We start from the raw sequence: 27206 nt of genomic DNA on the forward strand, positions 1-27206 counted from the left end.
TGTAGTTCGAGTTACCCTCACTGGTGATCATTTTATGCTTTATCAAGTTGACAGTTAGTTTTGCCAGAATGTCCTTTTTAAATCCTTTATCCCAGGAGACATCTATATTTATGGTTAGATAAAAAGAAAGATCATTAATAGCTCCTTTTGGTGACTTTCGGGAATTAATTAAGCACTGCTTGTAGAATTGTTTATTACATTATGGAGTGAGATTCTTTGTGCTACTTTGAGGGGTCATAAAATGAACCTTTCAAATGATCACTTGCAAGAATGATTAGAACCAGCTAGCAATTACTAGCTCTGAAAGGAGAGCTTGATAACATTGTGAGAGGATCTTTTTAGTCAGATGTATATGAACCTCCTCTCCAGAAAACTATAAGCACTTTACTTCAGGGAAGCGAATAAGCTGTTTTTTCCCCTCAATACTTTACCATTTCTTTTTCTAAGCAAACTAAAATTCAGGAGCATTTGCAGCAGTGTTCAGGGAATACCTGCTCATTAACAGAAGCTAATAATGTTCTTTTCTCTGGCTCTGAATTATAGGTGATAAAAACTGACATCACTTCAGCTTAGTTTAGTTCCCTAAAAACAGTGTGAAACTGCCAATTCCTTTTTTCTGTGTCGTCATCTTTTTTTTAACATACTTTTTCCAAAGTTTTATGTGCCCAAATGTCATTTAGTAACTGGGCTTGGAACATTATCTAACAGTCTGCTGTTTTCCTGTGTGTGATCTTTTTCCCTTGTTAGCTGTATAACTTACAAATAATAATACAGGAGAATAATACTTTGCACTCACTCTCTAACCACTAAAACCATCTCACTTCATTAGGAGATTTAATTTTAACCACACACGGTGAATGGGTATTGACTTTGGTGTCCCAGCTGGATGGCAGTTCAGTGACTGCATTCTGTAGAGCCATTGCTTTAAGGAGCCAGAGTATTCTTTACTTCCTCTCCTGGATTGTTGTTTAATGTTGCAGGCACCATCCTAATGGCTCCCTTCAGTTTCCCTCCAGAGTAGGCTACAGCGTGGTGGTGGCTGATGTGAAATGATTCCTATGTATATTGTAACTTAGTAAAGTGTTTTGAGGCTGGAAGCAGACAGGCATGACATAAATCAATAATAATAGCAATAATCTGCTCCATGCTAGGGAAAGATTCAAAGCCAGAGACACCTAACCCCAGCCAGTTTTAGGAAGGATGTGAAGCATCACTGTGATATTGAAAAGAAAAACCCCTGCTCTTGGCTAATCATGCCCTAAACCCAAACTCCACATCCCACCGAGGAGGTACTTAAGACCTACTTTGATTTTGCATCTTTGAAAGCACAATCAAAGCTTTCCACACTAATACATAAAATAACTTGCCAGTTTGAAGGTAGGTGAACCTTCTGCTTACAGTCTTACTGTTACTGCATGATGCATTTTTTTATCCTAGAGCTATACTATTGTAACTATCTTCATGCCAAAAAACCCCAGCAGCAACATAATCCAGATAGACACCACTTGACTCCTAGGAACAGTCTCAATAGAGCCAGTGGTAAGAGCTTGTAGGGCTTTTAAGAACTATTCTCTCATTAATTATCCTTTCTAGAGTTCACATGTCCCACGCAACACCTACACATAAAGAGAGCAGAACAAAATTATTAACAATGGTAAGTAGTTTTGTTGCATGTATTTTCCATGCATTTTAAATCTATTACTTTGCTATTATGGGCAATAAGTTCAGGGAAACCTCCCCTTACTGCACAATGTTTTTCATCCATTTCCCATCCAAAGTAGTGATAATAATGCTGTGATCCCCAAGTACAGGATAAGAAAGAAAAATGGATCATTACCTACTGGAAAGGATCACTATGTAATGGAAAATCTCTGTTTATATTTTATTTACACTTGTAAAACAAACATCTATATTCCCTTTTGGAGGAGAAATGAAACAGCTTGTATAGCCAAAATTGAGCTAATTTATTTAAGAGCCTGGAACTATTTATGTTTAAAGAGAGAGAAAGAGAAAAAAAGAAGTCTGAGCCATGTCTGATGTAGCAAACAGAGCTGATCTCTCTGTTTGGATGTAGCTGTGCACTGGGATGCCAAGTTATTTTCCAGATACGATGCTAAGCTGTCTGGGCTACTTTAGCCCTTGTTACCTTTTTGCTTAGCTTCTTATTTTAGCAGTGTATTTCACGTTTTCCAGCACTGCTCAGCTGCCTTCTAGGATTTCTGTTGGATGGGGAGAAGAATTTGTCATTTTCTCTGTCAATGTAGCTCTTTAAAAAACCCAACACGTCAGCCTAGATCCGGAAAACAAGAGTTATGTCTTGCTTGAATCTTGACATAAAAATTGTTCCCTGCTCTCTTCTTCCAAGGCAATTTGTGGTTCGTTTCAGAATATTTGCATCAGAATAATCTAAATTGTCTTTAAATCACTGGTTCAGTCCTAGCTAGATGGGCAGTAGCCACAGTATGTTGCTGTCACATGGCTGCATGACATGGGTTGGTTATAGGCAAGTTCCTTTGTCCAGTAGAGGACACTTTGGTGTTATCACTGGAAGTCTCACCAAAGGATGAATGGAGCTGCCTTTTTATTAAGGTCTCAGCACCCAAGATCGTGGCTAAGGAAGCCTGTCAGGCTGGGCCTGTATGATGTATGCTCTGTACCTCAGAACTATCTGTATTTGGGATTCGCAGCTGACATCTCACTGTAGCAATGAAAACTTCTCATTGAAAGTTTCAGTGTGAAAAACCTCAGAGGTTTTACAAAACCCACCTACCAATTTGGTGTGATCCTGTGGGTTTTACTCTCCGGGGTAATCCTTCCACAACCAAATAATCTTACCATTTTGCGTGGGCTTCTGCTTGTCCCTGTGAGCACCACAAACAGCATATATCGTATGTTTTGTAGCTCTGCATTTGATTTATCTGTCAATAGTTGACTTGTCATGCTTGATCAAGTTTGGACTTGTTCCATAACAGGCTTCCTGCAGGGATCTTTCTAGTGCTGTACAGTGGGTTTGACTCGATAGATTTGACTAGTCTGGTTAGGTAGAACTATACATATATATGACATCTCTAGGTTTCTTCCTCACTTTAGTGGCTCTCGTAGCAGAGTCAGTCTAGAAAATAGAAACTCTGTGATTTCTTTGATTTCTAGAAAAATCCGTTATGGAAATGACTGCTTGTAAAAGTGAAAATGTGGTGCTTTAATACTGATATCTATGAATCTTCTTAAAGTAGCTGGTACGTCACTGCTGGATCCTGTTCCAGTCTATCGTGGCATTAAGTAGCATTCTGCATTCAACTTGATCTTGAAATCCTTTTCACTTATTATTCAAGGTTTCACTGTATATTTTGAAACTCATTCTTTCTTTCCCCAAAACAGTTCTTACTCCATAAAAAGGAAAGAGAATACATTTCTTTGTAAGACATTTGAATTTATCCTGCTGAATAGGTGTGGTCTGATATTTTTTACAGTAGTTCATTTATGGCATTTTATTAGGTCTCCCAGGCACTTTATTTGCACATTACGTTTGGTAGCTACCAGGACTGTGCAATTTGACTTCTATTTTTATGCCTAGCAAGTACAGAAATGTATAAATGTTAAAACAAACCTTTCTATTTCTAGCTCCTGTCAATGTCTGTAGTATGTCATTGGACTACAAAAAAACTTAAGAACTTCTATTTTTCAAGTTTGCTGTCTATTTAAAACCACCTTGGAACATGGATCACATATTAAGTGATGGTGTAATTAACTCATGTAGTTGATCAGACACCAGCTACTCAATTCAGTCATTCTTTCCTCTTGCTTTGTGTTTTACAAGGATTTTGAGCAGCAGCTCAGATGAACAGCTACAAGAAAACCCAGACATAGAGGCTCTGGTTTTGTCTCCCTTTGGTGTCTAAGAAAAAAGACTCATATCATGACGTTGCTGAATTCCAGACATTGCTTTACCTTTCATATTCGTTTTGACTTACCAAAAATAAGGATTTTTAAAAAATTATTTGTACGTGGCTAAGCATTAAAGCTTCCAGTTCATAGATATTGCATAGAAGAGGTGATTTCCTTGTAGTGAGTGGCAGGACTGGAACTCAAGACCTTCAGCTTCTGTCTTGAGGAAGGTTCCTGATTGAGTGGATCTTCTGATTTATGGGTTTGGGAATGCTCCCTCACTGGAGACTTAAAACCAGAATGTCTTCAAAGGGACTGTGGCAAGGTTCCCCTTCATATTGCTTTGTCTGAAGTCACAGACCCACAGAACTGATAAATGAATGTAAATTTGGAATTGGGCCTTTACATATGTATTGAGCATAAATTGCACAGTTTTCTGTGCTCATGCATGAGCACCCAATTAGTTCATGCATGAACACCCAATCAATTTATGCATGAGAACCCAATGAGTTCATGCATGAACAGCCATTTAATTTACTATGAACATCCAGCAGTTCACACAAGCACCCTACTAACTCATGTCTGAGCACCCAGTGAGCTCACACATGAGCACCCAGTGAGCTCACACATGAGCACCCACTTAGCTAGCACCTGAGTACTTTGTCAGGTATATACAGCAGGTTTGAGCAGCCAGGGGCCAATGGTGTAGGGGAGGTCAGGAGATGCTGGGTGCTGACGACAACCAGCCTGGCTACTTCTAAATGTAATGGAGAACCCCATCTCTGAGGGCAACCCCATAGTGGAGACCAGGGAAACTGGGAGTGGGAAAGGATAGGTGAGCCTGGGAAAGGTAGTGGAAAGGTGTTATCTTTTTGGTTATATTTTTTCTTATTCTGAATAAGTGATTAGATGTTTGTGTTAATTGGCAATAAATTAAATGAGTAAATGAAGTAAATTAAATTAAATTAATTAAGTAAAAATTCCCAAAATCAAGGCTGCTCTGCCTCGAGCACATGAGCTTAGTGCAGGGGACAAGTAAAAGCTCTTTAAATTACTATAGGGATTAGTTTATAAAGAATTAAAAGTCTTAAATATGATTAATTGGTATCTATGCAGCTAAGTCCCTCTTTAAATGTATATTAGAGTAGGACCAGGGAAGGAGGAGGGGAATCCCATTAAACAGATTACTTGAATTAACATTAGATATTTACTTTGCTTGTTAGGTGCTGTGCGGTGTTCTTGTTTGTCTTGTGCATTGTGCTAGATGACTTTCCTGTTTGAATTTTCCCAACTGCTCTTTATTAATTAGATTTTAATGTATTCTGGTTTGGGAAGAAGCTGAGCCTAACCCATGCTTCACACAGATGAGTAGTCCTTACGTTCCTAAGCTTCCCACCAGATTTGGTTACACAGATTACATGAGTAAAATGTACTCACTTGGAAGGGGAAATATGCAGAATCAGAGCCAAGCCTGTTACACCCTTCTATCATGTGAAGCCTTCGCATAAGAATCCCATTTATTCTCCAATCCCTTTTCACAGCTCTAACATGTATTTCCTCCCACTTTTCTCTTCACAGCCAGAGTAGGATATGTTTGCCATTGCAGGGCTGAGACACAAATCTTGGCTGTTATAATCCACTGTAGCTTTTTAACCATGGGCTCACACTGAAAGCAATATGCACCCACATGGCACATTTTCTTAGCTGTTATAAAATGTTAGCAAGAAATGGCATTTTCACCTACAGAAAGGAAAGAAATTCCTTCTTGTATTGTACTAGCTTGACCTTATTACAAGCAGATACAGAATTTAGAGCTTAGAAAACACTGATTGAATACTAGAGAAAAAAATGGTCTTTTTTTAATTTTCTCTTGGTGAGAATTTTATTACAACGCAATAAAAATGGTATCTTATAAATCATTTATATAATGTAGTTGTGCTAGAAGATGAACTAGTGAAACCATGATCAAGCAAAGATGTGTCTTTGGCACCCAGCCTGCTGTTACAAGGCTTCCTATAAGCATCAAGACATAAAACTGAGTATTTTGGCCTGGATCAAAGGAATGTCCAAAACCAGGGCCACAAGAAAGGTTATTTAACATCATTGCTTATTATTAGCAGGTGTAAAAGGTAAAGGAGCCCACAGCTATTTGGGAAGCTTTACCCCAAATCAAGTGTTTGGTTATTAAAGCAATTCTCTGAAATAAGTATCATGGAGATTTCTACCCAAAGAAGTTTCAAATGAAGATGTGCTCTCTAGGAATAGCCTAGGAATGCTGCTCTTGGTACTCTTCTTGATGCTGTTCTGACTGTTATTGTAATGAGAGGCTCTTAAGCCCATGTGCAGCCTTCACACTAAAACACAGCAGTTCTTTATTTACTTCAGGTGGACACAGTGCTGCTTGTCTGCATCTCCTTTCACTCCCCTTCAGCTTTTCTGATGTTTCTGCTGATCCAATACAAAAAGCCTTGAATATGTTTACAGAAATAACTGAAATAATAGATAAGGTCCACAATAATGGACGTTAGTATTTGGAGCACGTAGGAGCTCAGCTTTTAGTTTAAGTAGTACCTAGAAAGCCTACTCCCAGACTATGACTACACTGTTTTAACTTCGGTGTTTGCACAGCAATATGCCCAAGTCCCTTAGGCATTGCAGTAAATCCCAGTTAGAGTCCTTAAACAAACAAACAACTGGAAAGTTCACCTGTTCCCTTTGTAAATGTTGTGGCTCATATCATATTATCCCTGTCTACACTCCTGGAGCAGAAAGCAGCCAATTCCAGATGTTCTGTTGGTGTGCATTTGTGGATGGATTATACCCTTCATGCAAAAAAACAAATCCAGACAAAAAAATACAAACTCCTCAGTGCCAAACATTTGGGTTTTCCTAATGGAAGCGCTGTGCTGGGATCTCTGTCAGTGCTCCCTACAGCTGGTATGACTTGAGAATTTCTAAACATGAGGGAGGCATGAACAGAGCCTGAACCCAAATCTGCAAAAATTGGGTTCCTTATTTAATTCAGGCTGGAAAGAGCAGCTCAAGGCAGCTGTTTGCAGTATGTGGTCAGTGTTCGCCATCGGAGCTGGTGATGCTGTCTACACCAAGAAACTGATTCCTGCTTTTCATTAGTGTTCAATTCTCTTTTTGTGCTATACATTCATTTAGGTACTTTCACCCTGATCTTTTTCACCCAAATGGCAGCATTCAGTATCCTTAAATCAAGCTGCTAAGACATTATGAACATAAACCATTGATATTATTTCCTAAAATCAACAGGCAGAAAAAGATGGTATGAAGTGGTTTCTGCTGTGTCAGTGTTCCCTTTGGTTTTGCGTTTTAAAGGAAGCTATTGAAGAATGCAATTATATGTTTGGAGGCCCCTGGAAATGCAAGCAAAGATCACAGTGTCTTTCAGCCTAGCCACGGATATGGGGAGGAAGGGAAGGAGAGAGCATCTTTGTGCTTAAGTCTGGGTTAAGCACTAAAGTGGTGTAATGCTTTGCCCAAGGTCATACAGCAAATCAGCAGCAAAAGCAAGAATAAAGGCCAGAGCCTCAGCTCAGCACACCATTCTGTAGACCACATCCACTCAGCAGCAGAACTTCTGTCCTTCAGGCTAATTAAACTCAGCAATTCAGTGAGTAATTTAAGTCCAAGCAAAAGCAAATGCCAAGAGAAGTGACAAATTCTACTGTTGCTCGAGATTTTAACTTGACTCAGACAAAGGTTCTTTCCTGAGCAAATCTACAATAGGGTCAGGAGGTGGTTTATGCCTTCACTTTGTCTCTTGTCTGTCTGTCAGTCTCCCAGATAAGCTTTGTAAGGTAAGCTCTGTATAACAGAGAGGTAGCTCATGGAAAAGAAACAGGTGAAAATAAACTTCTCCTTTTATTTCAAGGTGCATGAATTGAGTATTAAAAAACCCCCAAAACTTGGCCACAAGTAAGTTACATAACTTAAGCCAGTCTAAAATTATGTGCCAGCAATTTACATGAGTTTTATGTAACTGTTTATACTGCTGTTTATTTAAAAATTACTACTTATCTTGGCGACCGCAGCAACACATCGTGCATTTGCCCGCTCCGGAATACAGGGCACCTTCATTAAAGCACATAGTCACCAATATATTAAACACACAAAAAACCCCTGCTCTGACATAACATGAAGTGTCAGATGGAAAGCCGCAACAGCAAAGACATTCAGCGTTCACAACAAAGCAGCTCTTTGGGGTGTTCAGAACAGGACTGGAACATGCTCCATCCTTAATTCACCCAACAGCTTTCAGGTTCTTTACAGCACGGTTGGTACAATCTACAAGACCAGCTCTTGTTCCTGGGCTCTTATAAAGGGCCCTCTTCATCTTTCTATGCTTGAGTATTTTTATATTCAACTTTTCCAGTGCTGAGGTTACCTCACCTTTTGTTCTATCTTAAAGTCCCAAGTACTTCAGTTTCTCAAATGACTGATACTTTTTGTTTGCTACCAGAGCAGTCTCTCCCAGAAATAAGGCAAAGGTTCAGTAAAATCTTCATGATGGCTTGCTCCTGAATAGACATGATTTTTTGATCCAGATTAATCACATGTATAAGACCATGGTTATGTAGCATTATTCTGGTACCAGGAAGAGCTATATGTAACCCACAAAGCCAGAAAGGACACTGACATAACAGTCGTAGGATTTTGTCAGCTGTTTTGGGACCTACTGAGTGAACAAAATGCTCTACCTCTCCTTGCCTTCATTTTCCATCTATAAAATAGGAACACTGGTATTCACATCCTTCTAAAAGGTTTAAAAGCCAATCAATGAGCATTGTATAATATTATGTATTATTTTTAGCCAAATTTACAGCAGAAAGCTGAAATCTGGCCGTGTATTACAGCAGATATAAACTTCAGTTATAAATTCCTTACATTGATTTGCATTTCTTTAGAACTATATCATAGAATTTTCTTCTCACTTGTGTCAGTAAAATCATGGGGAGAAAAATTGTTAAAATCAAAAGTAAGCAAAAAATTCCAAAATTTGTTATGAGTTTCTTTATGACAGATCTCATGAGTCAGAGACTGACATTCTGTCAAAAAATAGCAATGCTTCAGTGTATCCCGTTAATGTGTTTTCAGTAGTACATTGAAACAAGGGGAAAAAGAAGGCACTATTCCAAGCCAGCTGTTTGGAAAATATTTATTTTTCAGTTATGGAGTTTTTTATTGAAACTGGGGGGCAAGAGTTTTCCAAATGTGAGGGTTTAAAATGCATCTGTTTGAAAACTGAACTTTGAGTAACTTTGTAGAAACTGTCTTGTTTGGTAACCATCCTTTAAAAGGGGGATTCTCAATTTTAATGATAACCATAATCCAATCCACAAGCTAAGACCATATTCCTGTTTTCAGTCTGATGGGTCTCAGCCACCACAGTGTAAGGCATCACTTGGCTGTGTAAGGAGAAGCACAGATGAACCTCAGCCTAGCAGCCAGCAAGGACTCACTGGTGAAGGGGCTCAAAGGGGTATTGAGTCCCTGTAGTACCTTCTGAAAGGACTAGGTCCTCTCCCTAGCAAGTAGTTGTCCTTCACGGGACTGGGAGATTACTGTATCACCCCACAAGTGGATGAGGATGTTTGTATTGCACATGAGGCTTCACTGATGTGACCTGGGTCAACAGTTTGCCCTAGAAGATAAGGACAAAGCTGTGATTTATTCTTTTAAAACCCAGTTCCTCAGCTGAGAGCTTTAAAGGCAATGTCAGCCTTTTCTCCCCTTGGTAACTCAGCTTCTTTCTCTGAACTCAGTGGTCCTTGACTATTTCTGAGAGCAAACTGCCATGCTGTTACTAGTCTTGATATTAATATCATGATGGTCCTGCTGTACACATGCTGGCAAACATGTAGGATTGCAATCCTGTTCAGATTAAGGTAGTGAATTCATCTCCAGGCAGAGAACTCTAAATATTAGGAGCTCCTTTCCAAATGCCAGAACACAAGTGGATGGCTTGCGAAGACCCACATCAAGAATAGGGCTGCAATGTTTATTTGTGTAAGCTACCCAAATTTAAATATATCATCTGAATTTCCAGTTTATGTTTGGGCAGTCTTCAGTCCACAGAACAACTAAAACTTTGGGAAGCTCAAAAGCCACTTAAAGCTGCTTATTTCACCATTGGGTTTTGTTTTGTGCTGCCTAAAGCACAGCCTTAGCCCCTCATGCTGAGCAGCACACTCAGTCATGCTGGAGGCTTCAGGGAGGACAGGTTTTGCTGCCAAAGCCTGTCCTGAGTGACATGATCTTGCTTTACATGAACCTGTCTTTGAAAAGAAGAATGGTATCTGAAGTGACTGCAAGCCTGTTGATAACATGTTCAGCAGCTCAAACAGGGTTTCTCCAGCTTATCCCTCTGGAAAACGGACATGTCTAAGTTTGCAGCATGTATACAATGTCCTCAATGATTTAATACAGTGGAGTTATGAACCCTGAAAATCATGATTTACAATGGAAAACTTGACATGCCATCAAGTTCAAAGGTACTTAGATGTATTCCTGTAATTAAGTTGTCAACAAAAACCTACCATACAGTACCATAACATTCTCTATGTATTCATACTAATGTACAGAAATAGCTTCCACTAAAGGTGGCAGCAATTAGGTATTTAAAACCTCTGGAAAACTAGGAACCTACCCTCTGTAGAAGTTCAAAGACAATAGACAAAGCCAATATCCTTTTCACTGCAGCAAACAGAAAAATGTTGCAGAACATGCTGTGCATTCACAAACTGCAATCACAGAAAAGGAGCAATTAGGAGAGAAAGGAAAAATGAGTTGTGCTATTGATACTTGGCTGCTTCAGAAAAATGTGTTGGCAGTTAAATGTATATACTGAGCACAAAATTCTGTGAAGCCTTTTTCTTTTAACGTGAAAATACCAGTGTGACGCAGCCAGAAGATGAAAATTCCACATGCTGAAAGTAAAATACCTTTATCCTCTGATCCAGGCGAAGTTATTGACTTTTATACCAACAAATATGCAAAACCAGAAAGGTATCTAGAAACTATTTTGTGAATCTTAAGGGAAAGCTGTAGGTTGAATTCTTGTCCTTGGTGTAAATCCAGAAAATTGATGGAATTTTCCCATGTCTACAGTAGAATAAGAGATTATTTTCACTATGGTTTTGAGAGGTTTTCCTGAGTTTGAGTGTGAAGGTGCAAGTTACTAAATCCCAGAGGTATGTCTCCAGGATTAACCCTAACTCTAATTATGGTTCATGTCATCAACAACATATAATTGAAGAAAAAGAGGCTCTTCCTATACCTGCAGCCTTCACTTCCCCACTTGCATAGATTCCCTTCTTAAAATCCCTTAGTAGGTACTTGTGGTCTACTTGATACTATTTTATGTCCACATTCATTTTTGCAAGCATTGGGAAGAGTCCTGACAGCAGGACTACTCCTATATGAGTCGTTTGTACAAGTTGATGGGAGCACTCTGGTGAAGGTACCCATTGTAATTTAGGCTGCCCGATAGGTTAGGAGGGATGCGTCAGCCCAATGCCACTTAATTCCCTTTAAAAGTGGATACAACATAGTAGATCCTTGTGGAGCTCTGTAATTTCAGTGACCACAGCAGCATCAGGCTTGGACAAGAAAGCCAGAACCCACTGAAACCGATGAAGAGACTCCAGTAAGCGTCAGATCCAGTCCAAGGAGGATATTTCTATACAAATTAGCCAGGGTTAGGTGATGAAAACTTTGTGGACCTGTGGAGCCAAAAGGACTCTCTGCCCATTCCTACCTATGCAGATCCAATTGCAAAACAGCCCTTTTTGTCAGTTTGGATGTATAAACTGCCAAATGGCATTAGCAGGTCCAAATCCAAATCCTTTACCTACTCTTTTCCACTACTCTTCTTTCTTTAAAAGGAAATTGTTTAAACGAGGGCAAATGTTGACTGAATGTAGTTTGTATTGCGGTGTATGAGGTTAGAGTAGATGATCTCCAGAGGTCCCTTCCAACCCTAACAATTCTGTGATTATGTGCATTTTTAAGCAATCTTTCCTGAAAAGCTTTTGAGCAGTATTTTGCTTTTTTTCTCTCATACACGGAGATATAGTTTAATTATTGTCTGAAGCTTTGTTAAATGTTATTGTTAAACATGGCTTTTAGTACCCACATGGAATGGGAAACTGCTTGGAAAGAAGTTGACCTATGAGTGATTTGAGTACTTTGATATCCTCTCTTGGACTGGTATTTGATTTTATTTTCTCCTGCTATTTGTTCCCTAGTGGAATGGAGCTCTTCAGAAGACTTTTCTCCTTTGGCTGGTGAAATAATTATGGATAATCTTCAGTCTTTGAGGTGCACCATCACAGGTCTCAGAACGGTATGTGCCAAAGGACTCATTCAGGTCTCAATGTCCCCTGCCGCCCCAGGGATACAAAGGCACTGATTATTTGCTTCCCTGCCTGTTGGCAATAACTGTAGAGTGCCTTTCTTCAAGCAACAAGTTCCAGTCATTAAACATCATATGTCTGGCATCCATAATCTGAAAGTCACAAAGGAATAGACAGACAGCATGAACTGGTTTATGTCATCTTAGGGGAGATCAGAAAAGAGCGCAGTGAAAGATGCTGTTTTCTAGATCACAGCATAATCTTAGAGCAGATCAAAGGCTCATGGAAAATCTAGATCTGACTCTGATGACCAGCAGCTAAAATAATAGTTCTTTCTCTTCCACTTTTTCCAGGAACACATATGATGATGGCAATCATTTTCATTATTTATTTTTGTATGGTTCTTTTTTGCAGGGCCAGAGGTATTATGTCCGTGTTTCAGCATACAACATGAGAGGATGGGGACCTCCACGCAAATCTACTCCTGAATATGCTTCTCCTTCAAGTAGGTTGAGTTTGTCTGCCCTCCTAGGTTGATTAGTGATGTTGATTGGTAAAAATATTCTGTCTTCAAATAACAGAAAAAGACAAATATTCCAAAGCGGATAATTTAAATGCTGCCTAGCAGTGAAATAAATAAATAAATAAAACTCAGCTCCTTCCACTCCTGAGAAATAACCACAATAATCACCTCTGTATATTTACATGTCTTATCTGCTAGTCTCCTCCAGTCCTTTGACAGAATACTGTCATCTAGTCACTAATACTTCAGAAAAAGTGACAAACATTTTAACCTTCATTTCTCTTAATAGAGTTCTGCTATATGGAACCTCATTTCTCAGTACATGAATGGATCAAAAGGTGAATCTGAACTCGTAGAAACAAAACACAAGTGTCATATGTCATTTTGTATTCTTCCTTGTAGCATTATAGATCCCATTCACTGGACTGTTCTTATAGCATCCTGTGTATAATACGCTCTAGTGTGGACACACATGTTGATAGAATCTAGCCTGTATACACTAAGATGGTCTAGACATGTCCAAAATGTCTCTTTTCAAACCTGTTTTCTCAGACTCCATTAGGAGTATGTTTTTTCATTTGTAATTTCTAATCTATTCTAATGACCTTGTATTGTTGGTTGCTTTTCCAGACTTCTGTTCACTGCCAAACTGGCTCAGCGTATGACAGCTTCTCCTGTATTGATAATGCAGTAAAGTGGGACTTTTCATTTTATTGCATTAGCATTAGTTTTTATTAGGCTAACATAACAATTTAATAACCTTGAATGCTAATGTGAAGAAATAAAGCAAGCTGTACCTATTCATAATGGAGAAGGTTGGATAAATGAGGCTCTTGTAGTACCGTTAGCTCATCTTGCTTCAATTTTGTTCTTGTTTATCCCAGAATAAAGCCAGAACAAGACTAAAGAAATATTTTGTTTGGGAACAAAAATGTGCTACAAACTTGGGACAAAATTCTGCTCTTGGCTACATGGATAACTCACTGCTTCAGGGTTGTTTTGAATAACTCAGTGACATGCAATTACCTTGACTATAGTCAGGTATATCTATACAGGATTGGGTCCCACAACCCAAACATTTACAGCAGCTGAGCAGCAGACTCTTCTGCAGTAGCTGGTAGTTATTCAACTAAACATCCCCAAAGCACTGGGCATCCCTGGCAAGGCAGGTGGCATTTAAGGCTGTATCTTTGTATGAGACACACTTTTGATTGAACATATTGCATTGTCTTCCCTGTCTATTTCTTGTCCACTGTTATTAACCTGAAATCTGACTATACATGCCAGTTCCAAAGCCTTGGGATGCAGGGGAAGTTCTCCTGCAGATTTCGGTGGATTAACACAAAAACTATACAGAGAATATAGCTCATTTCCCATGTTTTGTGTCTCAGGGACTCTGAAGCTCCTGGGATAATCATTGTGGAGGTGTTTCTCTGAAAGGTAGCAAGTCTTTAGGATTTCCCTGTAGGAAAGCAGGAGCATCATTTGATATATATGTGATTTTTTATGAGTTTATGGCAAAGAGAAATGTTTATTCATGGTTATATATGTATGTTTTCTCTGTTGATGAACACAGAAGGATTAGGCAGACTTAGCTCACTGCATATAGATATTGGGCAAGAAAAGGGTATTTTCATTAAGTATCCTTAGTAGCTTGAGCTTCACAGCAAGTGAGACCCTCACAGCTTAAATGTAAATGCTTTCATTAAGTAATAATAACATCAGAATTTTAGCTTGAAAGACAAGATGCTGTTTATCACTGCAGTTACTGGGGACAGAACTGCTTTACCCACATGACTGCCTTCACCACTGGTTTTGAAAACTAGCAGACTTGTGCTTGGCAAGCAGGCAGCAACTTGAAATTATACCAGTGTTGCATAACAAAACACGGCCTTAAGCTAAAAATTAAATGTGAATACGTTAATACTCTACAAAGCTGTCTGTAACGGCAGCCAGAAGAATATGCAAGGGAAATTAAAGCCCCAGGGCTTAATCCTGATCCATTCCAATCCCAGAGCATCAAAGTGACATCCTTGTAGATTCATCTGTGTAGCGTGACAGTCAATGCTTGCCACTGTCCTCCCATTTCTTCCACATACACAGTAGCCTGGAAAGTGCTGGTCTGTGAAATCACAGCAGGCAGTAGCGTTTCTAGGCTTATTCCCTAGCACATGAGTGATGGACTGTGAGGGATGCTAGTCTGAATTCTATGTTATGTTTAAGGGTGTCAGCAATCCAGGGTATCAGAAAGTTTGGAAACCTCTGGAACAGAGGAATCATGAGGTTGTTCAAACCTCTACCAGCCTGATGACACCAAAGCACTTTGAGGTTGGCTGCTCACAGGGGATCTAAGAACTGGTGTCCCCACACAGAGCTATAAATGCAGTCAGCCCTTGATCTCTGCAATACCATACAACATGCAGGAGAGCCTCTCTGCAGCTGTTAAAACTGCCCACAGGCTATAGGGATAGCAAATGTCTTCTCTTTCCACCCCTTCATGGGGCTTACTCTAGCTGCTCTATTAAATGACAGCAAATACATATTTATATCCCTGGCATAGTGAGCCTATTGGAAGGAATGCTTGACTCCAAACTTGCACTAGAAACTAGATCTGTATATTTAGTGAGTGAGCAAACTGTTGGTGGCTGTGAATACATACACAGCCTCTATGCCAGCAAGATGGAAACATGTCTCCCTTGCAGACAGATCTCTTAATACCTTGGTCCACCATTACTTTGGGTCAGGAAACCAGTGCAATGCTTTATTCTTATATTAAGGGAAGTATGAAAATAAGCAAATCTGGAATTACAAAGCTCCTCTCTAATACACACAGCTTCATCCTTCTATTTGTGATAAGATTGTTTGCTCCTTAAAATGAAGACTGAGATTGTAGCAAGCAGCAAATGAGTGAAAACAAAGTCTTTTGGAGGTATGTGTGACAGAAACCGCAGCTTCTTGCCTCACGAGTGCAGTGCTGAGCAGAGCGTGTGCTCCAGGGCAGGAATCGCCAGCGTTTGTTCAAGCATCTGCTGAGAGCAGGTTTTCAGAAGTGATTTCACTCAGAGCATGTTTCTCTGGCTGCAGAGCTAGCTCTGGATGTAGGAAGATGCTCTTTCTCTGCTCTGCAATCAGTTTCCTATATAACTGTAGAGGAGTCATTCAACCTCCTGGGGTCTCAAGCGGAAGAGCAGCAGTGTGATCTTCCTGAGGTACCAAGAGTGTCAGTGAGGTATGGGCTGAGAGCAGCTCTGACCCTGCGACAACAGAGACCACTTATGTACTGAAGAGAAATAGCCATTGTCTAGTCAGTCACTAGCGGAGCTTTTAGGAGCTGATTGTGAGCTCTTTGTTAATAATCATTATGATTAATTACCCAACTGGCACAAAGCAAAGGAAATTTATCGTACAAGTAACAGCAAACTTACAAACAACTGCCACTTCTTCCTGCATGTCCAGATGTAAAAATCCTCTAAAGGCAAGAAGTATCAGAGGCAAGAAAAGGTTTTAAAACCTTCTCCTGCACCTTTGTGTTTCATTTCTGTTTATTTCCTTTGTTCAACAGACTGGAAAGACTGCAGTGGAAGAGAACCTCGGCACAGGGGACACACTGAGGCCCTGGAACGCCTCCTTCAGCAGGTTCGAGCAGCTCATCAGCATCATAATTGCAGAGGTAAGGATGAATATCTATGTGGTAGGGCACCAGCTGAAGCCTCTCTGGCGCCTGTAATTTTAGCAGTTTTCTAACTAGGTCATACCTTCTCATTCATCAGGAAAAGAAAGATATTAATATTGGCCCATCTGGAATCACTTTAGTGCACTATCTTGCTCTTAACCCTTGAAATTAGTCGGATGAAAACATCCGAAAGCTACAATGCACACGCACACAGACACAGCCTTTCTCCCTCTGTACCCTACACACCTCTTGGTTTGGGTTTTTTCCTACAAATTAGTTTCACATGGGATTTCACCAGTGTTTCAAGGATCTCCCTCATTTTTTCATATAAAGAAATACTTTTGAGACTTAACAACTGTTTTGGATCACAAGAGGAGACTTGGCTGCCTCCAAATGGAAGACACTAAATACTCCAGTGGATGTGATGCCAACGAAAAATACTTGCACAATGCAGTGGGAAGATAAGATTGCTACATTTTCAAATAGAATAGATCAAAACTAGGAGAGAGGTAGAATCTCAGCCAGCTTTTTGCTCTTCATTCATGAGAAACAGACTGTGCCTTTAACAGCTCACGAGCCAAGGCAACAGCTTGGCATTCTTTTTAAAGCATATATAAAAACTCCTGTTCTATATGGGTTGTTGAAAAGTACTATTTATTTTCTTAAAATAAACTTCTAACTGGAATAATGCTTCATTGCAAAGGAACTTATTTTAAACAGAGAAGTTGAACTACCATGAAGTTTTCATTTTTCTTCCCACAGTATGACTGTTATGTAAAGCTGCACCAAGTGATTTAAAGTCATAGAAATACATAGGGCTAAAATCATCTGGCTGAAACAGAAAGATGCAGCCTTTGTTCTTTACGTGCAAATATGTCACTATCACCATGATCCACAGTCTGCAACAACCCACTGCAACCATAGCAACTTACAGTATTCAGCTGGGTTGCTTGGAAAGGGAAAGGAGATCTTGCGAGAAAATGTTGTTTCTCTAATTAAAATTCATACAAGCATTATCACTTGCAGGTGGCCTTGCTACTGAAAATACAGATGATGTATTCCATCCCTTACACAGTTCTTCATGCTATTGAAGGAGTCTCTTTTTCCATGGTACAGTTTTCCCTTTCGGAAGTTTGTGCACATCTCAGGTCTTTCAGGTCACCTTCCTCGTAAACAGGGAAAAAGTGATGGAATATCAGAAAGTAGTATAAATTGGTTTAGTGACATAGCAGAACAGCAGCAGTTACAAACAACATGCAGAAAAGCCTTTCTTTTGAGAATCTGACACCAATGCCTGGTTCTTATAAAATTCCCCTGCTCCAGAAATCAACCCCAGTCTCCAAGCAAAGCACAGACAACTCTGTTGTTGATTTCCTAACTCCCTTTCCTTAAATAATAAATAACAACAATATAGAAAATCTGTTTCGCTCAGAACGTTTTCTTGCATGTCTGAAGGAGGATGTGGGAGCTTACATGTGGCACTGCTACACTGTGGAGTCAGCCTGAGCAACGCCCTTGCCTCCAACCAAATAAAAATCTCATAATTGCTTGTAATGCTAGCATTACACAGTAGTATATTTTGGATAAATCAGGATTGTAATATAATAGAAGGGCCTTTGGGACTTGCCTTAAATATATGGCTGATGTCAATCCCCTGTATTTCAGTAATTTGGTAAAGAATCAAGACAAAGAGTGCACAGAAAATTAAGAATTATGACACTGCTTTGACTCGGAAATTTGATTCTGGTGAATCTCTGTGAAATCTGAGGAGTTTAATCAAGGATCTCAGATAAGCTACTGTATATGTCTGACAAACCCAAATAATGGCTTTCACTCCATATAATAGAGAGGTCTGAGATGCATTCTTCATTAACGTGAATTAGCATGATTGGACTGACAGGGATAGCAGTCAGCAAGGATCTGCTGTGATACACAAGCTGAGGACCTGCCCAGGCATTTATCCGTTCCTTACCATTCTTCTCTTTACCTCTCTCTCCTTTGATTAGACATTAATATTCTAACCTCTGATTTCTTCAGTTGTTTTAGAGATGGAAATAGCTGGACATTGTTCGTAGGGTATCCCTAAATCTGCTTACAGCCACTGATTTGCTGTGGGTTATGAATAAGAGCAGAATTCAGCTCTACATGAATAAAAGCTAGGTGAAGACAGAGACAGGATTCAAACCTGGTGTCCTGGCACCTTGGTTTTTCACTAAGTGATTACTCTGTAAGGTATCACACTTATGCTGTTCAGGCTGGTTGAAGGAGAGTGGAGGGTGAATGCAAGAGACTGTGATAAAAATGAGGGTGAAAGATCTGACATTACTCGGATAACACAGGCAAAAGCCTCCGAACACAGAGGAGCTAGAGAAGCCAGGCTGTGTGCTAAAGCTCCAGTGTGACCTGGGAGGGGTGAATTGCCCAGATTCCAGGCAGATCCCTTGCCCAAGCCTGCTCGCTCAGGCTTCACACTGCAGCCTGCCTTTTGCCCTCTGCTTTGCATTGCAGCCGCTAGAGAAAACAAGCTTACAGAAATGCCAGGAAGAATACACTGGAATGTACAGTGAGTTTAAGAGCTTTTGGAATTATATCAGCTGTTGCTTTTGAACCTGCTCTGTGATATGATGAAATCTCCTAGGGAATTACTTAGGAAGCTTTGCTTTCATATGTTTAATCTTCTGGAAAACCCTGATGATTACAAACAACAGTCATCCATTTGTCTTCATAATACCATGCTACAGACTATCATAACCGAGTTACTACAATTGTATGTCCTGGCAACACTTCAAATGTATTTTTTAAGTATTATTTTCTTGTAGATTATTCTTCCTAAACAGTTCTGAGTGGATTAAGCAATTGTGTGATGCTTCATCAAGAAAGGAACCCAACTCTTCAGTAAAATGCTGACCAGATACTTTCCTTCTAAAATTTGGTTGAAATGTATTTTACCAGACAAGTCAGAGGTGAAATAAAAATGTTCTAATCATAATTTGGTTCACAAGCAGGGCACATAGTTTTATTGCGTTTAACAAAGAGAAGGCTCTTTGATTCCACCAGGCATTTAGAGAGTTTAGATTACAGTTATTTCTGAGAAAAGACAAAATCAGGCTTGAAAACCAGGCCATAGACTTGGAAGTTCAGGTAGGGAATAAAAAAGGTACAATTTCTGCTCCTGTGCTTGACTTTGTAATCCAAAATATACTTCCCAATGACTGTCATGCTAAGAGCTGCTTCATGACATACAGAATTGTCTTGTGAAAGACATCTCACCTTGAGGTGAGGTAAAACAGAATCTATCATGGTCTCGAGCTATTTAGGTGTCTGGCCACTACTTATGCCTCTACCTTCTGTGTGAAATTACATCTCCATGTGTATTATCCCAGCGTCAGTTGTCTGCACTGCTAAAAATGTGCAGTGTTAAATTGAGTTTGAATTCATCTGAAAGTTTCCAGCTATTGGATGTATTTACATAAGGTTACACAAGTAGTGAAAACTCTCAACCCTATTTTATGCCCTCCACTAGGATTTCAATGGGATCTAGTTCATCTTGTGCTAATTTACTTCCTTATTCAGGGTCACCCTAAATGATATTTAGCTGTTCCACATGCCCTCTGATTTGTGGGGCTGAGATCTTGGATGATTTTGCACTGAGGTAATTCCATTTCCATACACTTCACATCTGCCCCACTTGAGGAGAGGCACCCGCTTGTCTAGTGATAGGACAAAGAATTCCAGATGATCTTCCTCCTCAGAGAAATGGCACGGCATAACAGACATTCCTCTAGAGCAGAGATCCCAGATGCATGCTGGCAGCCTGAGCATGCAACGTCGTTCTTACTCTTCCACAGCCGACTTATGTTCTTTTAAGTATCTCCTTTATTGAAGTGAACTGCAAAGAAGCATTTCTGTTTTCTACCTGAAAGAGAAAACCTGCTAATGCTGTAGTTAATTGCCTGTTTTACTCCAGCTTTGAACACTTCTGATCTAAGTCTCATCACTGGAAATTCTCCAATCTCAGCCACTATCTGTTCACTCCTGAGAATCTATTAAAAGAGCTCACAGCTCTATCGCTGTATCATTTATTGATGTTGTTACTGGTGCATTTCTACAAAGGTTACTCTATGTTATTTATTAGTTAATTAAATAACAGACAAAGTTCTATTTCCTGTAGATCCAAATTATCTTCTAATCTCAGCTCCATGGTTTTTGGCTTCTGGACAGACTATACTGTAAAACAAGCCAATAGCAATGTAGGAGTTTACAGTCTCCATCTAGTTTTACACTGTTTCTTTTGCTGTTGGCTTCTGCAAAGCTGTGGACTGAACCCAAACCACTGAATAGCCCAATAACGTATATTTCACTTGTAATGTGCCCTCTTATTTTAATGCTGCAGTCTCTGGGTGCTTTATACAGAATTATGTTGCTTTGCCATCAGCAATTTCCTCCTCCATTCCCTCCATAGAGATGGAGGCAATAGAGAAGCAAATAAAAATTGCATAATGAGAATGAAATTTATATTCCTAAATTGTTCTTAACCTCAGAAGAAGGAAGCAGCGAGACAGGAGGTCTCATGTACCATTTGCTTTCCATTACTGTGATATACCAAAAAAGGTCACAGTAAAATAGAAATTATCTCAGGAGGTATGGATAGAAAAACAAATGGATTTTTTTAAAGGAAAAGAAAGCAAAGATCAGTTGCACCAAAGGAGCAGTCATGGCTTTGGATGAGTCTGTTAAACCTAAACTGAACAGCGCAGTGGAGAATATGCCACAGAGAACAAGTTTGCACTGAAAACACAATGGATTTGATGATCTAATAAGTCTCATACATCGTGCATGATTTCACCCCCCAATAGAACCTTGTTCTCTTTGTACTTACTGTTCAGCAAAGTGGTAATTATTGCTAACAATGTGTCTTCTTTCTGTGGTTTTCAATGTGCAAATTGCAGTGCAAATTTATTCATCATTTAAAATATGTTGAGCACTTCCACAGATGGGGTTTTGACAATAGCACATTTAGATGTTCTTTAAATGTTCAAACTTAGAACTCACTCGGGAGACACAGACAGACACCTCCTATTCTGCACTGAAGATAAGTGGGAAATATGTTACTCTGGAAGCACCTAAGCAGACTGATTAGCAGCTTTCAGCAAAGGGTTATTCATGAGATGTATTTTTTCCCCACTGGAGAAGGGTGTCCCTCAACACGTTTCACACTTCAGGCTGGATGGGTATCCGTGCTTCATCCAAATCGAGTCAGATCCTGGAAAACGGTTTCAGTTTTCCTTTTGTCTTTCTTTTCAGATTACAGTAAATATCTGAAGAATTAATTCCTTTTTTAAATCAAATGTTTCATCTGTTTCCCTTACAACAGCATTAGACAGGAGGGACACTGCAAAAGACAATGCAAAAGAATCCCAAACAGCTTTAAGCACCCATTCCTTTTAAATGCCATAAGTGGACAACAACTGACAACACATTTTACATTACACAATCCTGCATGTTCCTGACTGCCATCTATTGGCATACCCTCCAAAATCTGTGCACAGGTACACAGGTGGACACGGCTGCTCCACAGAGCTTGGGAGTTCCGGTTCCCACTGGGAGATTTTTCCTTGGCTTACAAGGAAACTCAGGCCATGAGTGAGGGAACAAAAGACATTAAGATAAATTCATCACAGTGAAAAATAACACAATGTATAAAAATTTAACCACATTTTTTACAATATTAGGCAAAAGATTTGACTTCATAAAACTCTTATGTTGAGAGAGCTGGTCCAGAGATCCTTGCAGGCACACAGCAGGTCTCAGCTTTACAATAAGTGAGCAAATGAATTGAACACTTCTTCCTTGGATTCCAGATGACTAGGGAGCAAATGTAACTGTGAAAGCTGTGAAACAATACAGGTGAGTGGAAGCTGTTGTGATGGGGGGAAATATCCAAGCAAAAGCACACGCATTTAATGTGATATAGAGGAAGATGAATTGTTTCCTTAAAGCTCTCACTCAGGTCACTGTGATGATGTGGTATTAGTGGCTGCCAGTTATTCAGTTCTTAGAAGCTTAAGTTATGTATGGACAGAAACTAAGAAATTACAACACCCTAAAATGCTTACTGATGAATTGAATATCTTCCTGGGTTTTTGAGGCCACTTGCATAACTCATATCCATTCTGAACATTAGAGTATGCAGTTGTGGTTCAAGCTATATTTTTATCAAGTCCATGTTTGCTGCAAGTATGAAACTCACTTATTGTTACATAACTCTGAGATACTGAAAATATAAGCAAAAGGTTGTATTTGAGCATGTTTCTAAATGTTGTCTTTTGAAGGGAATACAGTGGGCCCTGACTGAAATTTAGTGTTGTGGCTCAACAGACAAAGGCTCTTTATGAGACACTAACTGGAACTAAGGTGCTGGGTTTGTTTTGCTTTTTATTTTCCATTTTAGAAAGCTCTAAACTACAGAATGCTGGTCGCAAGCAATCAGTTTCCAGAAGCTTGAAGCACCTTTTCCATTCATCAAACAAGTTTGTGAAGACTCTGAAACGGTTTGTCATTCATTTTATCTCCCAAGCATACCAAGTTTTAGCTAGCAGTTGTTGCTCTTATAGCAAAAAGCACTTTAGAAATATATGTGAATATTCCACTGGCAATGAAATAGCGATTGATCACAATGAACCTGATAAGAACATGTAAGACTAGTGTAGCTCATAGGAAAATATGCTCCAGTTCCTACTGAAATCAACAGAATCTTTTCATTGTTACTCTTGGAAATGGATTTGAATTGCAGCGGAGTGAAATATTCTGCTCAAACACTAGGACAGTTTCTGAGGTATTTTGGAAGCACTGCCCCTGCTGCTCAGTAATGAAACTATGGTATTTATTTCATTCATAATACAAAATGCAGAGCTCAGGTAACATGTTTTAATAGTCCACTGGCAACAAGCAACACATCTAGAATCCTCCAACATCTTTAGCTAGGTTTGCAACGCAGTGTGACCCAAACAACCCTCAACCGTGACGATCTGGTTTAGCACACGGAAGCTGCTTATGCTGGATTATGTCTTTTTCATTGCCAGGAGTTCAGTTGCTTTTTCTTCTTTCTATTTTGATAAGAGTTTGATTCTTTCAGAAGAGCTCTCCAGAGCCTTTAAATTCCCTAAGGCAGCTACTTAACGTATGTAACTAATTGCAAGGGTAAATATTGAAAGGAATGATCTCTATAAACAGTTTGGAGATATGCTGGCCAAATTACACTCAATTACACTAATGTAAATCCATAATAACCCACCTGATTTCAATTGAGTTACTTTAGATTTACTGTGAAGCAAAGGAGGGCAGAACTAAGCCCATTAATGATAAAAAGTTTAAGTAAAATTTCTGATTTCTAAGGGGCATAAAGCCTCTATTGTGTACTGTTTACTCTGGCAAAATCCTTACTAAAGCTGATGTCAGTGGCTTGCACAGATTCATAATTTCTTAGATTCCTGTAGTCTCACATCATCTAACATGATAAGCTTCCCAAATGGGTTTCAGAATTCACTGACTGAAGTTGCATGATCTGCACAGCACAGAAGTTAAGACCAGATGATTGGATTTGTCTCCTTGGAACTTAACATCTATGTTTCTTTGACTGAAATTTGGCATGGATGCGAATAGACATGAAAGGTGTTTGATAATAATTGTTTCCTTCTTTCTTCAGGGGACTCTACTTATCTGTTATATTTTTTTACAAAGACAATTTATTAGTAACCAATGAAGATCAAATCCCAATTGTGGAAATTGATGACTCCCACAGTAGCTCAGTTATGCAGGATTTCCTGTGGTTCACAAAGGTAACAGGAGCCTAATTTCATGTATTGCTTCTACCAATTTGTTGCTGGTAATGCACAGGCCTTAACTCATCATTCTAATGTAAGAAATGACGTCATTAAAAAGCTAACAAACCATTTACATGGGTTAAATCCTGACTGGGTCACTGACAGTGGCACAATTAACTCTTATATGTAGAAGCCTACACAAGTGATGGCTACTTGGGTACATAAAGGGTTTATGGACATTTAGAGGAAAAGCTTAAAGGAATAAGTAGAAAATGTAAAGTTGGTATTATGGCTATGCTGTTATTCAAAATATCTTCACACTATTCCTTATAGGCCAAAAACCAGTAAATCAGTTTTACACATTACTCCAAAAAGCAACTGAAATAGATGCATGATGGTTACAGAACAACTTCTGGGTCTGATTCAGTCTGTTTCATGTTTATCTAGGCAAGTCACTGCCACCCGCAGACACTCAAAATGAGCAATAGCTACTGGTTTTTCCAAGTCCAAAATGCTTTTAGTTTCATTTCTGCTTTTGTAAAATGCTGAGAACAAAACCTGATTAAACTGGATATATTTTTGCAGTTGTCTTGCATGTGGGATGATATCAGATGGCTAAGGCAGAATATGTCTATATCCGTGTCCTCATCAACAGCACTTCAAGCCAGGCAAAAGATGCTTTCAGCAGCAGCTCAGCTACAGGTTGGTTGCTTTGCATATTTCTTGATTCACCCATGCCTTACAAACTGCTCAAGTACAGCTTGTGGGGCAGAACTTCACTGACCAACAGGATGGCTATGCTATTGTGGATTGTTAGCAAGGAAGTAAAATTGAATCTTTCATTGAATTCTTAACTGAGCTGCAAAGTTTTTTAAGGTGAAATGTACCTTTGTGCAGAGAACTAACAGAGACCTGTTTAACCCTTAAAGACAGAGATTAGAGAGATTCAGTGGTGCACAGGTCTTGTGCTGACCCCTCAGCACAGTGGTAAGGGCAGCAGCACTGTGTGCACTATTCATATCACATTGCCAAGGCACAGCACTGACACTCAGGCTGGTTCTGTTCCAGTCTGTGCTACAGACACAAACTGAGTGGTACTGAACAGGTCACATAATCTTTCTGTGTTTCAGTTCACTATTCCATATGCAAATAACAATGACACTCTCTTCAGCAGAACATTTCAACATGTATTATAAGGCTTTTGAAGAATGGGTTTCATGATAAGCTGAAATTTCATGAAATTCTTACTTTTGTGGGAAGATCCATTTTCAAAAAGATGCGTGCATAAATCTCATACAAAAAGCATATCCAGGCCCTGCATTCTCCTGCCTTTTGTTTGAATGAAGTCACCAAAGCTTCCCAGAAAAATCTATGGTACAGTCATGGAACTAATGAAGACCTTGATATTGCTTGGCTCATGTATTAGCCACACAACCATCCCTCTTGTTATTGCCAGCCGATGCAATAAGCTGGTTTTACAGCACTATGAAACCCAGATACTTTGTGGCCATTATTAAGAATATCCGTGTGGGGTTTGTTTTACATCTTTTGGCAAAGCCTGCTGTACAGGAGAGTAGCCTTCATGGGCAACCACCTGTCGGGACTGATTTCCCCAAAGTATCCCGAAATATCTGGAATGCCAGCCTGCTGTACCTTTATTGGAGGACCACCTGTGTTAAGCAGCAGCTGCTTGTCAGTCGTTTGAGCTGTCACTAGAGAAAGTTTTAACTATATCTGCTGAATATTCCCTCTGGTGTGGTTAGCTCAGCTTAGGTAGCACAAGCTCCTCTGGTTAGCTCAGTTTCATTCCCCTGTGCTGATTGCCTTTAACTGAGCATTGCTAGTATGCACTTGGAGATAAGCAAGGTTTCTAGTACATTGTGTTATTATTTGCTACCAGAGATGTTAAGAGCAGAACTCAAAGCACAGAGATCCAGCAAATGTGTCCATGTGGTATATTGCTCTGTTGACTCCGGCAAATTTATCGTCCTTAACGTTTGTTCTGCTAGCTTTGTCCTCTGATGAGCACAGGGCTTGTCACCGGCCTGCCAGCCTCTAACGGTGTGTGGCCTAATGGGATCCACCAATGGAAAGATCTCAGTAAAGTTTATATGGTTGAATACATTTTATTGAGGCAGTTAATAGACTGGCTCTGCAGGAATTCAGGACAGAATGGAAAAGATCAGTGACAACACAGCTGCTAAGGGACTAGATCAGCAGATTCAGAGACAACAGGGCAGTAATTTTGCCTGTTACTACTAGACAACTAAAGCAAAAAAAACACAAGTGGTGGGGTGCCAGGCTGAGCAGGGTATATGAATTTTTAGTATATGAATTAGTCACATATTCTTATTAGTAAGTACCTCCATTCTTTATGCTGCAATGCCATTCAGAATATACAGTCAGTGACAGTAAAGAACTGTTTGTTTTCACCTAGGCACATTCATATGTTGCAGTGATTCATCTGACAACTAGATGGCTAACATCTACCTGCATGGTCTGCTCCACCTGTGGGCACACGGATTAAAACAAGATGTATATTCAAGACACCCAGTGTTAATCAGTGACTGGGGCTAACCTCAAAAGGCAGAACAGTTAAAAAGAAGAGAGAAGGTGCCGTACAGACATCAACAGTATGCCCTGGAGAGGGATGCATAAGGCTAAAATAACTAAGTTATGTATGCCACGTAAAGGGCAGTCACTGTGCTGACTACCTAGCATTTATAAGCAATTTAATAATACAGTTTATAAGTAAATATTGCCTGCTAAGTACAGATAAATAATTTCAGGGTAATCTATCCATTTACAGTGTCATTAAGTTAATGTACAGCACTTCCCTAAACATACAATGTGCTACATTGTGAATTCAAGTTCTCATTTTAAACTACCTCCCTACCTACCCAGCTCACTGTAGATCT

At 39.5% G+C, this 27206-nt stretch overlaps 1 protein-coding gene across 1 annotated transcript in view; it reads left to right on the top strand.

Annotated features, from left to right (window-relative positions):
* Positions 1–27206, top strand: part of ANKFN1 (ankyrin repeat and fibronectin type III domain containing 1) — a 57063-nt gene that overhangs the window by 13579 nt on the left and 16278 nt on the right. The window contains exons 5-10 of the mRNA XM_013128315.3: positions 12162–12259; positions 12684–12774; positions 16355–16462; positions 22917–23016; positions 24171–24303; positions 24874–24990. Of these exons, the coding sequence (XP_012983769.2) occupies positions 12162–12259; positions 12684–12774; positions 16355–16462; positions 22917–23016; positions 24171–24303; positions 24874–24990 (647 nt within the window). The remainder of the gene's footprint in view (positions 1–12161; positions 12260–12683; positions 12775–16354; positions 16463–22916; positions 23017–24170; positions 24304–24873; positions 24991–27206) is intronic.

Source organism: Melopsittacus undulatus, chromosome 11 (genome assembly GCF_012275295.1).
Source record: "Melopsittacus undulatus isolate bMelUnd1 chromosome 11, bMelUnd1.mat.Z, whole genome shotgun sequence".
NCBI classification, from domain to species: Eukaryota; Metazoa; Chordata; class Aves; order Psittaciformes; family Psittaculidae; genus Melopsittacus; species Melopsittacus undulatus.